The 17219-nt window shown below is 32.5% G+C and overlaps 1 protein-coding gene across 1 annotated transcript; it reads right to left on the bottom strand.

Annotated features, from left to right (window-relative positions):
• Nucleotides 1–11515: 11515 nt before the first annotated feature.
• Nucleotides 11516–15961, bottom strand: LOC147848409 (uncharacterized). Its single transcript, XM_087338434.1, is given in 7 exon segments — nt 11516–11660; nt 15228–15343; nt 15345–15417; nt 15492–15571; nt 15573–15647; nt 15777–15952; nt 15955–15961. Coding segments are annotated over 7 exon segments (642 nt in total). The 3' UTR covers nt 11516–11545.
• Between the last annotated feature and the right edge of the window lie 1258 nt (nt 15962–17219).

Raw genomic sequence — 17219 nt, 5'->3', positions numbered from 1 at the left:
ACAACATAATCAGCATGATTAAAATTTTGTTTTCTGGTAAACGTAATAACTGTGCATTTTGAGATATTTAAATTCAGTGAATTTTCAGTGGACCAACTTACAAGACAATTAAGATCCACCTGAAGCAAACAAGCATCCTCGGAAGTTCTGATAACACGATAAAGCTTCATATCATCAGCAAACAGCAGACATGGAGACGAGACATTTAATACTACATCGTTTGTAAAAAGTTTAAAAGTAGAGGACCACAATGAGAACCCTGTGGAACCCCAGATTTGACACTGATCTGACGACTCAAGAAATTTCCTATACGAACACACTGAAACCTATCCAACAAAAAGCTCCTCAACCACTCCAAAACCCTGTCACCAAGACCAAAACACCTTAACTTCTGAAGCAATGCACAGTGTGAAACCCTATCAAAGGCCTTAGAGTAGTCTGTGAATATACAGTCTACCTGGTTGCCCTCCTCGATAGACTCAGTTAGATAGTGTTGAAACTGCAGCAAATTGGTTTGAATAGATCGCCCACTATGAAATCCATGCTGTTCATTTATGACTATATTATTACAAGCGGCTGAAAGTTGCTTGGTAACCAATTTATCAAAGACTTTAGCTATCGCTGATTGAATACTGATACCTCTGTAATTCTCTACATTTTCCCTGCGGCTTTCGAATTTATTCAAGTTATTTACTCTTCTCTGGATAAAAACTACTTTACTCTAGCCCTACTATTTGATCTTACGCAAGCCTTTGACTGTGTTGATGCTAAACTTTTAGTCAAGAAACTATATGCTTTAGGTTTTAGGGGAAAAACTAATGACTTACTTAGGTCATTTTTAAGCAAGCGTAAAGTAAGAGTAAGAATTGGCCATATATTGTCAGATCAAAATGAACAACAGTATGGGGTACCTCAGGGCAGTGTGCTGGCACCACTACTTTTTCTTTTATTCATTAATGATATTGAAAAATTTCTTGTACTTTATGCAGATTACTCCTCTATAGGCTTATCTAGTCCCTCATTAAAAGAACTTTTTACTCAAGCAAATATTATACTGAATAGATTTAAGGATTGGTGTACTTGCAACCGACTTCTGGTAAATGAAAATAAAACGAACTATTTATGTTTTTATAAAAGACGCGTTGTCCCTGATGTCACTCTTGAGATGAGTGGCATTAAAGTGCACAGGGTTGAAAGCTGCAAATTTGTAGGTCTGCATATTGATAGTCAACTCACCTGGTTACCACATATAGAGTATATCTAGGGTAAAATAAATTCCTCTTACTATGCAATAATTAACCTGAAAAATGTCCTAAACACAAAACAGTTACTTAATGTTTACTATGCACTAACTTATAGTCACCTAAAATATATGTTTCTCTACTGGGGTTTATTAAATCTCTTCATTTATAAATATAAGATTTTTTGTGTTTAATCAACATTTTAATTTAAACTCTTTCAAGAACACCCATTTGTTAGTACTTTTACTACTATATATCAGGATATATATAAAATATTGTGTCAAGTATACACGAATTTTTATTAACTATGGTGTTTTTAATAGGGTCAGTATATGCTCTCGGCAGATGGAGATGGTTTTAGTATTCAACAAAAACTGTTGTTACTTACAATACACTTTCCCAAGTTAAAAATCATCTGGAGTCCTAATCCTTATGCTACCGCACAGTTGTTTGAGGAGCTTAAAGTTTGTTTACAATTTTAAATATTTAGAACTGGTTTAACGTACTACTGTGATCAAAAAGTAATGTGAAATTGTCATTTAAAACTCTCGGGCATTAGGAAGACAGGACATTTTTTTTCTACGTTGGTAAAACTGTCTATAACATTTACCAAGCGTTATCTCCGAGTAGCGATTTTTACAATTGAAGGCTAAGGGAAAAGAACAAACGTTGTCCACTTTTAGGATATTTTAAAGTAAATACGATATCGTGTTAGCTTTAGGGAGTAATAAACACATGTAAAATGAATAAAACGAAATATGTCCATGCTATAAAGCATTTTAAAATAGTCGTACTGGTTAAAAACAGACGATGTCCGCAAGTGGAAAAAAACGGCGATGTGTTTATCTTTTTTCTTTACTCGTGTTGCCATGCGGTTGGCTTTTTTTCTGTTTTCTTTCAGTCATTACTAGTTGATTATTATGATCGGGTGTGATTTAAAATGAGTTCGAGTGACGAAAATTCCTGTAAATCCGTAACGGAACGAAGCAGAAAGAGAAAAAAAAAACTGGCAGAACGGCGGATGTAATGAAAAAGTTGAGGTTACAATCTCACGAATTAGGTAACGATTGTAAGTGTACAAGGCTGAAGTGCTTCGAAACAGTTTCCATTGAAGAACGACAGGCTATTATTACTATGTTCAATTCACTGGATTCTATTGATGCACAAAATTCATATTTAGCTGGTTTGATTGTTGTACTACCAGTTTTGAGACGTAGATCAAGACGACCTGATGGGGAAGAACACCATGATGCTTCTTACCGTTACAAGAGAGACGCAATGGTATAGAAGAAGTGGATATATGCAGTAAAGCATTTATTTCGATGCATGGCATTACCAGGGCTAAACTTGTGCACATTCAGAAATCTCTGAAGACTTTTGGGTAGCCCCAGTCGACAAAAGGGGTCAGCACTCTTCAAAACATCGTAAGTTAAGTGATGATTTGAGTGGCAAAATTATTGATCATATTTCTTCTTTTCGTGGAAGGTTAAGTCACTATAGTCTAAAGGATTCCAAGAAATTGTACTTAAGTGAAGAACTTAATATCCGTAACATGTTTCAACTATTTAAGGAGAAACATCCTAATTTATCCGTTTCCTATGACACGTATCGAAACATTTTCAACACTAAATTCAATATTTCATTTGGGTATCTCCGAACGGATACCTGCAGCAGGTGTGACGAGTTTACTGCAACATTGAAAAGCCTAGATCCTGTTAATGATGCCCTACAGATAAAGGCATTAAGTACTGAAAATAAATTACACAAAATTCGTGCCCAAGTGTTTTATGATAAAAAACGAGCTTCTCGAAAGAAGGCTAGGACTACCACCGATTTTGAAGCGATAGCTATGGACTACCAAAAAAATATTTCTTTGCCGAACATTTCGACCAATGACGGATATTATAAGAGCCAGCTTTCTATATTTTCTTTCAATATTCATGTACTGTCTTCAGGAAAATCAGTATTTTTTGCCTATCCCGAGTTTGTGTCAAGGAAAGGATCTGACGAAGTGGCATCATTTTTAACCTCCTTTATTTGGAATGTACTACAAGCCCCAGTTCGCATTCTTCATATTTTCTGTGACTCAGCAGGTGGTCAGAACAAAAATTTTTCGATTGTGCGGCTTTTGCACTATATTGTCCATGAAATAAAGCGCCTAGACAGCATCCACATCACATTCCCCATTAGAGGACATTCTTATCTCGAGTGTGATAAAAACATGGGGTTAATTAATATGAAGACCCGAATGGAGTTGCCTGCAGATTGGAAAACTGTGTTGCAAAATGCGAGAAAGAAACCCGAGCCCTTTCATGTTGTAGATTTTAGTCAAGAAATTACTAAATCTTGGACTTCTTTCCTAAAAGGAAAATTTGTTAGCAAATGTCCATTTTCTCTACAGAAAGTGAGAGAACTTCAAGTAATGAGCGACAAACGTGGTCTAGTTTTTTATCGTACTACTTACAATGGTCATTGGTTAAGTAAACAAATCACCGTTAAACCAAAAAAGCAATCTTCATTTTCCCAAAGTGGTTAAAGGAAGGCGAGTTTGAACTACCAAATCCAGCATGTGATGGACTTTTGCCAATTTCTCAAGCCAAATACGACGATTTGCAAGTGCTAAAACGATTTTGCCATTTAGCTGTTCAGCAGTTTTATGAAAACTCACCTCATTAGTAGAGACTTTTATAAATTCCATATCTTGCCAACATGTGCCAGTGCTGGACATCGTTTGTTCTGTTACAGTTTTTTTGACTTTAGGGAAAATTATTATTTTTCCAGCGTATTATGTAAACTTTATGTTCATAATTTTATGTTCAATGTCTAACTCCATAATATAATAAAACAGGTTAAAAATTGGTTAACACAATATCAAAGAATTACCACTAAAAATCTGATTTTCTCGTTTATTTTTTTCCCTTACCCTTTAATTGGTGCTGATCGTTCTTTTAAATATTTTTTTAAAAATATTTTGTCGGTCTTGAATTATTACTATATGTGATGGGAAATGATCTACATAACAAAGCAATACGCGCGGTAACGTTTAAATGGCATTTCTGCTAACAAAGAATATACCAATAGTTTGATTAGTGCTTTGTTAAAGACATCCGAAAAAAATACTTTGAAGCAGATGAAATTGGTTTGCAAAAATAAATAAAGAATTTACATTTTATAAACAAATATACCATTTTTTTTAATTACAGTAGTATTTTGTAATTTTTTCAATATGCTCATATATGTTTAACATTTTAAACCTAAATTACTCTTTTAGCAAGGTAAAGCGCAACCAGATTCTACAACGATAGTTACAGCAAACAAAGATGATTACGGTGAGATTGAAACCAAATACAACGGGAATATTTACGATTTCGTTCAGAAGCTACCAGGGATAACCACTAAAAATATAGACGCGTTCCTAAGGAAAGGTGGAAATATGAGAGAAGTCTTGAAAATGTCAGAGGCAAGCAAGTTGTTATCTTTATTTAAATAAATAAAACAATGAGTTTTAGATTTTCACAAAAAATAATAAACATTATATTTAAAATAGTGACATGTTTCAAAATGATATTTTGTGTCTTCTTACAGTTTGTTTAAAACAAAATTACTTTCAGTTTCAAAATAAAATTTATTCGTGCAGTAAAGCTTTAATTATGGGTAATCCTCTTAGCCCACTTTGGCAGAGAATTTTATGAATAACCTTGAAGATATTATTTCCAAACACCTTCTGTTTAAAAATGTATTTACTGGCATATGTATGTTGATGACATTTTAGTTTTTTTAATGGCACATATATCAAATCAAACTATTTATTTCAAAAAATATTGAATACAAAATAAGTAAAAAACATACATGTATCAATATTGTGAAAACGTCTAGATTAGAAACCAACGAGGTAAAAAACAATTTAACACAGAAATAAATAAAATACAGGTTAAAACAATTAAACATTAAAAGTAGAACATATGAAAAAAAGCATGAATTTAAAATTATAAATAAAAATCATCAATTGTATAGCTATTTTTTGTAAGAAGATAAGCTTTTAATTTATTTTTGAATGTGGGTAATGTTGAAGCCAGCTTAATGTGTACTGGTAAGGCATTAAACAGTTTACATCCGTTATAAAATAGTCCCCTCTGATACAGGGCTGTTTCTTATTTATTTATTTATTTATAAACGGGCCCTGCTCAATTTCAGTACAATAAATACAATAAAATACAAAAATCACATTAAACTTACTTCGCTAACTTATAAAATCTTAAAAATATAACAAAAACACAACAACTAAAAATGAAAATACACTAATTTAAAAGCAGTTACAATAATATAATACCATAAAATCACAATAATCACCTTAAGAAATTCAAAACACATTATGCTTTAACAGGCTCACAAACTTGCTAAAATTATAATCAAAAAAGTCCAGCCTATCAGCATACAAATTAGCCATTCGCGACACCCTATGAATATAAGAGTTAAACCCAACATTGGTTCTTCTAAATGTCTGTGGAACCGCCAGTAATATTGAAGAGACCATTGAAGGAGAATCAATCATGTGATTAATAAAAAATCACATGAAAACTCGTCAATAGGAGGAATATTAGATTTATATGCCAGGTACCGAAGGAATTTTCTCTGCACCTGCTCAATTCTGTGGATATGACAAGTATAGAGGGGGCTCCAAACTGAAGAGCAATATTCTAACAAAGGCCTAACCAGACTACAATAAAGTAATCGAATGGCATTAATATTTCTAAATTCAGATGTGTTCCGCTTGATAAAGCCAGGCACTCCAAGAGCTCTTGAAACAATGGTGTCAATGTGATCAACAAAAGAGAGTGTGCAATCCACAATAACTCCCAGGTCCCGAACAGATGAAACCTGTGATAATGGTGTTCCCTTAATATTATACTTAAAATCAATCCTATTAATTTTTCTCGTAAAAGTAATAGTATGACACTTTAAGATATTCAAGTCCATGGTATTGATCTCACACCATTCGTCAAGTCTATCCAGATCCGACTGAAGTTTAATACAATCCTCCAATGAAGATATTGTAAGATAGCATTTCAGGTCATCTGCATAACACAAAAATTTAGCAAATCTGAAACAGTCAGATATATCATTCACAAATAGTAAAAACAAAAAAAGATCCAGGTGAGATCCTTGGGGTACTCCGGAGGGGTTGGGTATATTTTTAGACCTGTAATCATTCAACTTTACAGTCTGAAATCTATCAGATAAATAACTGATTAGCCATTCCAATAACGTCCCCTGGATACCCACTGTCTCCAGTTTATTAATCATAGTGATTTACCTATCGAACGCCTTGGAAAAGTCTGTGTAGATAGCATGAACCTCCCCACCACCATCCAAGACGTCCGACAGATGGTAAGCAAAAATGATCAAATTCAACTCCGCAGATTTTTTGTTGAGGAACCCAAACTGTTCCTCCATTATGGATGAATTTAATTTAGATTTTAAATACTTTGCCACCATTTTCTCAAATAACTTTGGAATAGAACTGTGAGATAACTCACTTTCCAGAAATCTGGGAAAATACCTGAAGCAAGAGACTTATTAAATATAATATGGAGTGGACGTGATAGAACAAAACTACAAGACTTCAGAACTGAAGGCGGGATACCATCCGGACCTGGTCCCTTATTTATATCAATATTGGCCATCTGCTCGTAAATGGTTGATATAGGAATATTATAATCACAAATACATGAACAATTAAAAGACGCTTTACTTTGTGGATTGACACACTTGTCACTGTACACTGACTGAAAGTATTCAGCAAAAAGATCAGGCAGATCCGGTCCCAAAGAGCACTGTTTATCATTAAAAAACAACAAAGGTGGCAATTCATTACCACTCCGCTTGTTCCTAACAAAGTTCCAGAACTGTTTAATATTTTTTTGATCTGTTAAAGAAATTTCAGAGTTTTCAACAAACTGTAGATAGCATAATTGAGATAAGTTTTTACATTCCGACCTAAGTCTACTAAAATTAACATAATCACTCCTCAACCCTGAAATCTTATATCTTCTGTGGGCCTGTTTCTTCTGAATTGTCAGCTGCTTTAACTCTGGGGAGAACCATACTGGAAATTTTCTCTTAGATACTTTTTTTTTGGGGAATTACCGCATGAATAAAGAAATACAGAATATCATAAAAAATGTTTACCATATCATTTACTGAATGATTTAAAAATAGATCATCCCAGTTTATTTGACCCAAACAATCATTTAACAGAGTTTAATCAGCAGACTTAAAATCATAATAAAATATATCATTCTGCGGGCCGCATCCATTTGTGTGATCAGTAAAGTTCTCGATCTGGATATTCAATGGAGGATGATATCCATCAGCGGGTACCAAGGGGTCATCGCTCAATGTGACAGAAGTGCTCACCTTAGTAGATAATACGAGATCCAGTATTCTGCCAGTATTGTTAGGGACTTCATTAACTTGATATAAATTAAGAAATGCACAAAAGTATCAGTGACTGTTAAAACTCTTAGTTCTTTAAAAAAAGGCTTGCATGAATCACGAGGTCGAATTCCATAAATTATCCGTATTGCTCTTTTGAAGAATAAGTATTCTGCTTGAAGACGCACAAGTACCCCAGTTGAGTATATTAAAAAGCAATAGCGAATGAAAATTGGCATGGTAAATTCTCAATAAAACATCTTTGCTACAATGATTTTTTAAAAAACGTAATGAATAGCAACGTTTTGGCAATTTACTGCATGTGTTGCTTATGTGTTCAGACCGGTTTGAATGACAATCTATAGTGACACCAAGCATTTTTGTTGAATTAGAGCATGAAATTGCACAAATATTTTCAAGATGTTGTGTACTACGAATAGACCTAAAATGAATGATCGTAGTTTTGTTTTTATTGATTATTAATTTATTATTATTAGACCATACGACAATTTCTCTGTATATTGCGTTACATTTAATCAACAATTCATCCACATTATCTGATTTTACCAAAATATTTGTATCGTCTACATAGCAGCACACTAATATGTTATTTACGCAATTTAAATGCAATGCTAAATCATTTGCAAATATATCAAAAAGAATGGGTCCAAGATTGAGCCCTGTGTAACGCCTACTTTTATTGATACATGGTTGCTTGTGACACCTGAAGGCATTTTAACCCTTTGTTTTCTATCGCCCAAATATGATTTTATTAAGTCAAGAGCGATACCTCTAATGCCGTACCTGTGTAATTTATTCAAAAGCAATCTATGGTCAACAGTATCAAATGCTGAACTAAAATCTACAAAAAGACCCACTGCAAGAGTTTTTTATCTAAGCGTTTAGTAATTTCCAATGTGAATTCGCACAGCGCTGTGTCAGTAGACTTATTTTCGACAAAGCCGTGTTGATTTGGGTTAATAATTTTATTTTTTTGGAGAAACTTCTTAAGTTGTATATTAATAGCGTGCTCAAAAATTTTAGAAAAAGTTGGAAGGATGCTAATAGGCCTGAAATTTTCAACGTTATGTTTATCACCTTTTTTAAAAAGTGGAATTACCAAAGCCTCTTTTAATCTGTAAGGAAACACCCCTCGCTCAGAAGATCGGTTAATAATATATGCTAAAGGCGTACAAATATGACCCCTGCATTTTTTTAAAAGATTGGAACTTATTTCGTCATAGCTGCTTACATTTGATGATTTCAATTTATTTACAATCTCAACCACATCTTGGGCAATTACAGCGCTAAAATAGTGCATTCTGAATCATTAATTGCAGAATCATTTATAACATCCGTGCTAAATCTGGTAAAATGCTCATTAAATTTGATTGGGCGCATGACAAAGATATATCATCACTTTTAAGAATAATTTTATGTTTTTCAGAATTAGGCTTATTTTTCATATCATTAATTCCAAGTTACTTTATTTTTATTATCAGCTAAGTAAATTTGTTGGTCATAAAATGCCTGTTTTGCTTTTTGAAGTTGTTGCAAATAAAAATGTTGATATTCCTTATGTGTCTGCTTAAATTCTGGGTAATTATTTGATAGTTCAGAGTACATATTTAATTTATTTTGCATTCTTATAAGTTCAGGTGTTATCCATTTTTCTTGTTGAAAACTAGTTTAGGATAAATAACGTTTTAAAGGAAATAGCACAAAGAAAAGGTAGTCAGTGTTGTGAGTTTCTGGCATGAGCTCGGACACTGGTTCTAAATTGAATTAAACTCTGGCTGAAGAGATCAATATTGATTTGGTTACTAACCGAGTTGAAGAGTTTACAAGCTTGAAACAAAGGAGCCTTAGTAGTGGCATTAATGGATGGCATATCAGGATAAAAAAGATTAAAGTTCCTGGTCCCTAATCGAGGAATGTGGAAGTTAAGTTGCTCCAATAGCTGTGGACAGTCCACCAAGCCATTATCAAGCTTAAAAAGAAAAACCAGGGTACTACACTCTCTGCCGTTCTTCAATGACAGAAAATCAAATCTGTTTAGAAGAGCATTGTGATCAGTTCCTCTCTGTGGGTAAACCCTATCAATCTTATATACAATAAATTTAAGAAAACGTCTCTGAACGGCTTCCAACCGGTTAATAGAATTGTTGTATATTGGTGACCATACAACAGATGAATAATCGAGTCTTGATCTAATTAAAGCCACAATGCAGTCAATATTTTTAAAGGACCGTGTTGAACGTATTAGGAAGCCAAGACTCCTTAGAGCTGAAGAGACAGTTTTATCAATGTGATTCCTAAACGACAGTTTATTATCCATGTATACACCCAGATCTCTCACACAATCAACTTCATCCAAAGTATCGTCACCAATAGTATAAGGAAATCTTATTTGCGTTCTTTTCAAGGATATTGTAACTTTTTTGCATTTATTGTGTGTTAATATACTTCATATTCAAAACAAAGATATACGTTTGAACTACCTAGAGTCATTAGAGATTAATAAACCTAGAAATTCCAGCTTATTGTTAAATTACCAAATTGATTTGAATAATTCTCCACTGTTAAACCTTCTTGCTTTGTGTTAAAAAAGGTCTACCTAATCTAATTAGATGCTCCTTTCTTAAAATTTAACTTTCAGGTAAATTCTTTGTGGTATATATTACATAAGTTTAAAAATATTTATCAGTCCAAAGAAGTTATTGTGTAACGAAACATGTCACTATTTTAAATATGTTTATTATTTTTTGTGAAAATTTCAATTTAAATGGATTTTCATCAAGTAAAAGCCAATACTATTATAAAATTGTTATCTTTATTTAAAATTTTGAAATAATTTCAGATGTATAAACGAAGGGAAAAAAACATGTTAAAAATGAATAGGCATATTTGCTAATACAATTAAAATAAATGATTACACGTATAATACACTAAATAAAACTATTAAGATCAGTTACCAAATGAAGAGTGTTTAAATTAGTAAATTACATTCATTTTTAGGATGAATTAAAAAGTATTTTGGGTAACGCCAATGATGCGCAAGCGTTATACTCTTCTTTACATGATGAATGTGTTGCAAAAGAGGATACCCAAGAAAAACCGAGTTTTAAAAAAGGAGGTAAACCTTTTAGGGGATCATCAAGTAGAGGAAGAGGAAAGTGATATTTTTAATTAGGAGAATTGTCCATGTAATATATTTTGCCAATACATTTTTAATTGATTTTTTGACAACTTGTTTTTGTTCTATGGTATATTTAATGCATTTAGACTATGTTTAAATGCATTTTTTCATTTGAAATTCTTTCTTAACATGTTATATATGGACCGTCTTTTGATTTGTTTTTTTGGTACTATGTATACATCTGTGAGGAACCAATAACTGTACATAAATTGTGCCCACCAGTGTACAAGCAAAACATGACAGATTGGTAATGTTACGGAGTTACCCGCCTTTGGACTTTAATGTGTTATATTGTGTGATAATAAACTAAATTTTAAATGACATGTCGAAAATATTATAAAGCTTTTTACTAAAACTAATTTCTGAATAATTTTTGTTAGTAGTTTTAATTTTTTTTTTGCACTTGTCCTTGCAAACAGTATTTATATTTTTTATTTAAAATAATCAATTCTATTAAAGGTTGAATTTGAGTAGCTATGATTTAATAAAATACATTTTCTATTTCCAATGCTGGTTGCAGACTGACAAACAAGTGGACACGGCCTAATAATAGCTTGGCAAACCCTTTCGGCAAGTTTACAAAACCTAATGAATAAAAAACAGAGGTTTTTAAAACCTTTTTTATTTTTTATAGTCTTACAAAATATAAACAATTAAGCGGAAATGTAATTTACTTCTTGGCTTTCTTGTCTCCGCCAACTTTCGTCACATCTTCGGGATTTTCAGCAGCGTCCTTTGCTCTCTTGGCTCTGATACCCACTAACCTGGCGTCAGCACGGGCTTTCCTAAAAACAGACAAAACAAATATTAAACACAGGTTTTAGTAAAACGTAACCAAACTTTTGTACCCTTAAACACAACAAATTATTATTCATGTTAGTTATAAGTTCATGCATACTCATAAATAATGTGTTTATTTAAGAAAATATTTAGACAATGAATATAAATATACCAATAAATTAACATTTGCAGGAAGAAATAAGCTTTAAAAACAACTTTTAAAGACCCCATTGTTAATAAAGAAATCATAACCATACTATTATCGTAGTCTAACCCAAACAAGACAGTATCAAGTAAAAAAAAAAAAATTTCCATTTTACAATTTATAGATACCTTATTCCTGAAAACATCTTTTAAAACAAAAAAAAAACTTTATTAACACTACAATTATCGAAATCCTCTATATATCCACAAGAACTACGAAACTTGTTTACTTTTTTTGTACTTTTAAATAATGAAAGTTCTCGCAATAGAAAGCTGCAATATATTAGAATTTTTTTAACATGATTTAAATGTAATTCAAATTTTGTTACAGTAATATATATTTAAATAAAATTAAAAATCCTATGCAAGATGAAGTTAAAAGTGGTCAATATTATGAATTTCCAAAATATGGGTTTTAAAATGAAAATATTTTAAGGTAGTCTTAATATTTTGGCTTTATGGGATGACAATGACAAATATAACTTCCTAAATAAAAATCAAATAGTTTAAAAATATAATTTTTAAATTCTTGTCTTGTTAAATGTGAGTACTACTACTGTGTTTAATTATCTCTAACCACATGCAAAAAAATGTCGTTACAAAAATATTTTTCTTTATATTATGTCACTTTATAAATGAACCTAAATACCTGACGGCCTAAATTTTTAAAGTTATACTTTTGTGCTTTCCATGCTCTCAATTACCAAATACCTACAAAAGATTTTTCTAAGAGAATAAAAAGTGAGATTTACTGTGTACGCATATTACTTCATAGAAATAAAAAACTAGAAATCATAAATTTCCTAATGGCCTTTTTTTATGGACATGTGAAACTGAAGTTTTTTTTGGCATTATTTTATGTGGGTGAAGAGTTTTAACAACACTAGTGAAGAAGAAAGTACAAGTCAATTTAGAGAAAAATTAGAATAAATAATTTTTAAAATGATGTAAATGGTAATTGTTTCATATAGCTGTTACCGGGTATTTTTGAAGATTTTTTTTAAAAAAATTTACATGCTACTTATATGGGTACAACATAATAATAATCCGGTGGGGGAGCTTCAAAAAATGTTTTCAATAGTTTTTTATGAACAAATATAATTATAATACTCACATACGGGTGTGAGAGTGAACAGGGATGCTGGGTGGGGGAGACAACAGCAATAGTTCAATAGGGCATAAACACTACACTAACTTTTTTTGACCGGGTATCCCATTCCTTCCTCATCGAGAAAATAAAGAGTTTAGGTTTAAGAGATGGGTATATCAATTGGATAAAATCCTACTTAACAGACCGAAAGCAGCAAGTGAAGTTTGGAACAAGAGCGTCCCGAGAAATACATGTTACATCTGGTGTACCTCAGGGTTCTCATCTGGGACCCGTGTTGTTTCTCTTGTCTATAAACAGTGTATCGTCTGTACTCAAAAACTGTAAATTTTCATTATATGCAGATGACCTAAAGCTTTTAGCGTTATTAAAACCAAAGATGACTGCGTGAAAGTTCAAGAAGACTTAACAAGACTGAATTTTGTGGTGTATTAATAACTGTCTGGAATTAAATGTAGCTAAGTGCAAAGTTATGCGATTTTAAAATGTAAACGTCCGTAGAGGTTAATTATTTTGTGAATGATACTTTTCTTGAAGTTGTTGATCATTTTTAGCGATTTGGGAGTAATATTTAGCAATGACTTAAGTTTTAATCGACATATTGACTCCGTTGTGCTGAAGGCCCTCAAGAATGATTGGCTTTATTTGAAGAACTTGTATGAAAATGTTTGATACAAAGTTATACAATCGTTATATAATTGTCTCGTTCTTAGTGTGTTAGAGTACAATAGTGTTATATGGTCTCCATACTATCAGTGCCATAAGGAGGCGACTGGAACGTGTACAGAATAAGTTCATAAAGTTCCTACTATATAAGTACAGGTTTCCATATAAAGATATATCTTATTCAACAAGAATAACGTTGGCTGGAATGCAATCTCTAGAACAACGCAGAAAGAACAAAGTCATGGCTTTGTTTACGTACAAGCTGCTGAATCATCAAATTCAGTGTCCCCAACTTCTCACATCAATGCAAATAAGGATTTCACAAAGAACCACTAGAACAAACACATTATTTGCACAAACATTTCATCGAACAAATTACGGCTCTCAAAATTTTAGTCAAAGACTGATGTGTAACTTCAACGAACACTATAACAGCATTGACATATTTAGATTTAAATTAGAGTATTTTCGTGTGGCTGTTAAGACTTTATGATGACATGATATTGGTCATAACTAATTACTTAGCCATTATGTTTTGTTCTATGTTTGATTTGTATTGTACTATTTGGAGTTTGTAACTCTGTATGTACTAGATTGAAATAATAAACTTACAAACACTTTTTTCGCATAAAAATATTACAAACATTTACAATAATTTTTGTTTGTTTATAAATTGCTTTACGTATATCGGGCCATCTTAGTTTAACAGCGCTGCCAAACTGCTACAGTGATATAGTAATTAGGGAAAAAAAGCAGTTTGTAGGTAATATTGCCGATGTTATAAACGCGATTTATTATTGTTTTAAAACAAACCTAACTAAAACTAACCGTAGTTAAATATTTAACCGTAAATTAGTTACTAACGTCTTACGCCACAAAAGGGAAAAACCTTCAGTTGCACTAAAGATCCCTTGTGGATGGAGACACCTGTTATTAGATAAGATATTTCAAGGCAATTTTTTATTTAAGCTTGTATACTTAAATTCACTTAATTTTATTCAATACTTTGGTTTGGAAGTTTTATATTAAATTAATTATTACTGAGTAATACATTGGCTACATTATAAAAAGGGCTTTTAAGAATAAAGCAACAAATCAATCAGTAAGCCATGTTTAAAATTATTAATTCATATTTTCTTGAACATTCCTTGTTTAAAAGAACACTTTATGAACATAGGGAAAAAATGTGGCAACATCCCAATTATTATTAAAAGGGCACCAGCCTCTCCTTGCACAATAAACAATGACTAAGACCAAATTATTGTAAAAGTTTATAGTTTTTGTTATATTTTCATAAAGAAAAAACTGCCGTAGGTGATGTTAAATATATTATGGGTTTATCTTCTGTTGAATTATTGCTGTTTTATCCACGAACAGGTATGTAGGTAATATTATAATTATATTTGTTTATAACAGATTAATGAATGTTTGAAGCTCCCCCATCGGATTATTATTATGTTGTACCCATATAAGTAGCCTGTAAAAGAATCTTCAAAAATAGCGGAAGCAGCTATATGAAACAATTACAATGTAAATATATGAAAACAAATTGTGAGTAAATAAAGGTTTAAAATTTCAACGATTCTTAACTTACCTTAAGGTAATGTAGGCTTCGAACTTCTTTTCTTCCTCGGTGGGTACACGTGCTTTCGTCTTGATGGCGGATTGTTTAATAGGCAGTACCTCACCAGTCAATTGGCTGGCTACCTTACCGTTCCTCTTCAGTAGCTTCACCAGCACGCAACTTCTTCTTATTATGCACAGGGAATAAGATCAATTTGGATCTAAAATTATAACGTAAATATAATAAAACATTTAAAAATTACACAGAAACTAAAACATTTGGTAATTTGCTTACTTATATTCCTTTAAACGCTGAGCATTGACTTGAACAGATTCAACAGACTTGTTCCTCCTGCGATGATCTACAGCAATTCCAAACAGTGCGAGCAAATCTGGGGTTAAGTCCGGCTGCCTTAAGTTCTTGTAAGGTAAATCCGCGTCCAGCGCGTATCTAAAAAAATACAAGTGGCCTTAGGAAACCTCAGATAGAAACAGAAAATCTAACCTAACAATCAATTACAAATTGATATTTTCTTTGTAAATAAAACAAACGGACATAAACATTATATACAATTATTACCTTGGTGTGGTATCTGACAGTAGGGCATCTTACGACGGGCCTAAGAGGTCCTGCAGCTGGCCTGGGTGCGATAGCTCTGGCTTTTTTCACGCGGTTTTGATGTCTCCTCACTTTCCTGGCCGGCTGGTTAAACCAAGTTTTTACAAATCTTTGCCAATCCTTGCGGAAATGGCCATTGGAATCATATTATTGCGTTTTGGTGCCATCGTGAGTGTGTTTTATCACAGGCAATTCTACAACAACGTGCACGTCGAAATGGACGACTCGAAAAAGGTTTTTGGTTAGTTTTAGGGAGATTGACAACACGTCAATGCTGTTGGCAGCACTGGTTGTCGATGGCGGTGCGTTCGCCAATTTACTCCAAAAATAAAAATATTGAAGTTAGCTCTGTATCTGTAGCGGGTGTCAAACCTAAAGGGCGGGTTTCCACTTAACGGACTTGTCGAGATCAGGTTTTGTTCATGTTTTTGAAAACACAGAAAAAAAAATCTTGGGACAAATCATAAGCTCCGTTTACACTAAAGATTTTTTGGGTGTTTTGTTTCTAGTCCTTTTCCATTGACGAGACTTGTCTATAAACTTGGTGTAGTCCAGTGCAGTTTACTCGAACTGGAAATATGTTTATTGAAAAAGATTTCTTGTTACTTGCCCCTGGCTGGTTTTTGTGTGCGATCCTGGGAAAGAAAGTGTGTATGTGGATTATGTGTTTTTTTGGTTACTGTAGGCGTATGTTTTTAGGAAAAAACGACGACATAGATACTGGGTTAGCTCATTTTTAAGTAGAAGAAAGAAAGATTGTGCTACGAAGTTGATGCAAGAGCTCATTAATGATGATAATGGATTGAACAGGGAGTTACGATCGTCATTCTATAATTTCCCGAAAATGAGTAACTCTGATTTGAAGAGTTAATAACACTAATTAGGACTGCGATTTAAACCTTTAAAAAACGAAGTTTGTAACGGGCATCAGTTCCCTTTTGCAAATTTCATATTTTAATTCCAAACACTTTTTCAAATATCGCTACGGGCCCATCGTCACACTATACTTACCAATTCGTAAATTATACTACAGATTACTATAGTTGCTAATTAATAAATGTTGCACAAAAATAAATGCCAAGTCAAAAAACCAAAACATAAACAGAACTACTCGTTTTCACTAAGCCGACTAAATACATAAACACGTTGAAATCCTTTGTTTTCACCGCTTTCAATCGAGACACATCGTTTTGTTTTTTTTTACACACGTTTTTGTACTCTTGTTTTGTCCTTCTGGTGGTAACCTGCCTTAAAGAAAAATTAAAATCTAACGAAAAAAACCCAAATCCAAAATTTATAAAGAATATTTCCAAAACATTATTTCATTGCATTTTAGTTTGGACATCGTCAATTTAATAATAATAATATCAAAACCTCTTTTATTACATCCAAATTACACAACTT

The sequence above is a fragment of the Azolla caroliniana genome, unplaced genomic scaffold (genome assembly GCF_043228905.1).
Source record: "Azolla caroliniana isolate FFs.n. ecotype wild unplaced genomic scaffold, voAzoCaro1.0.p SCAF_361, whole genome shotgun sequence".
NCBI lineage: Eukaryota > Viridiplantae > Streptophyta > Polypodiopsida > Salviniales > Salviniaceae > Azolla > Azolla caroliniana.
The sequence above is the reverse complement of the archived record's forward strand: the minus strand, read 5'-3'. Positions and strand labels throughout refer to the sequence as shown.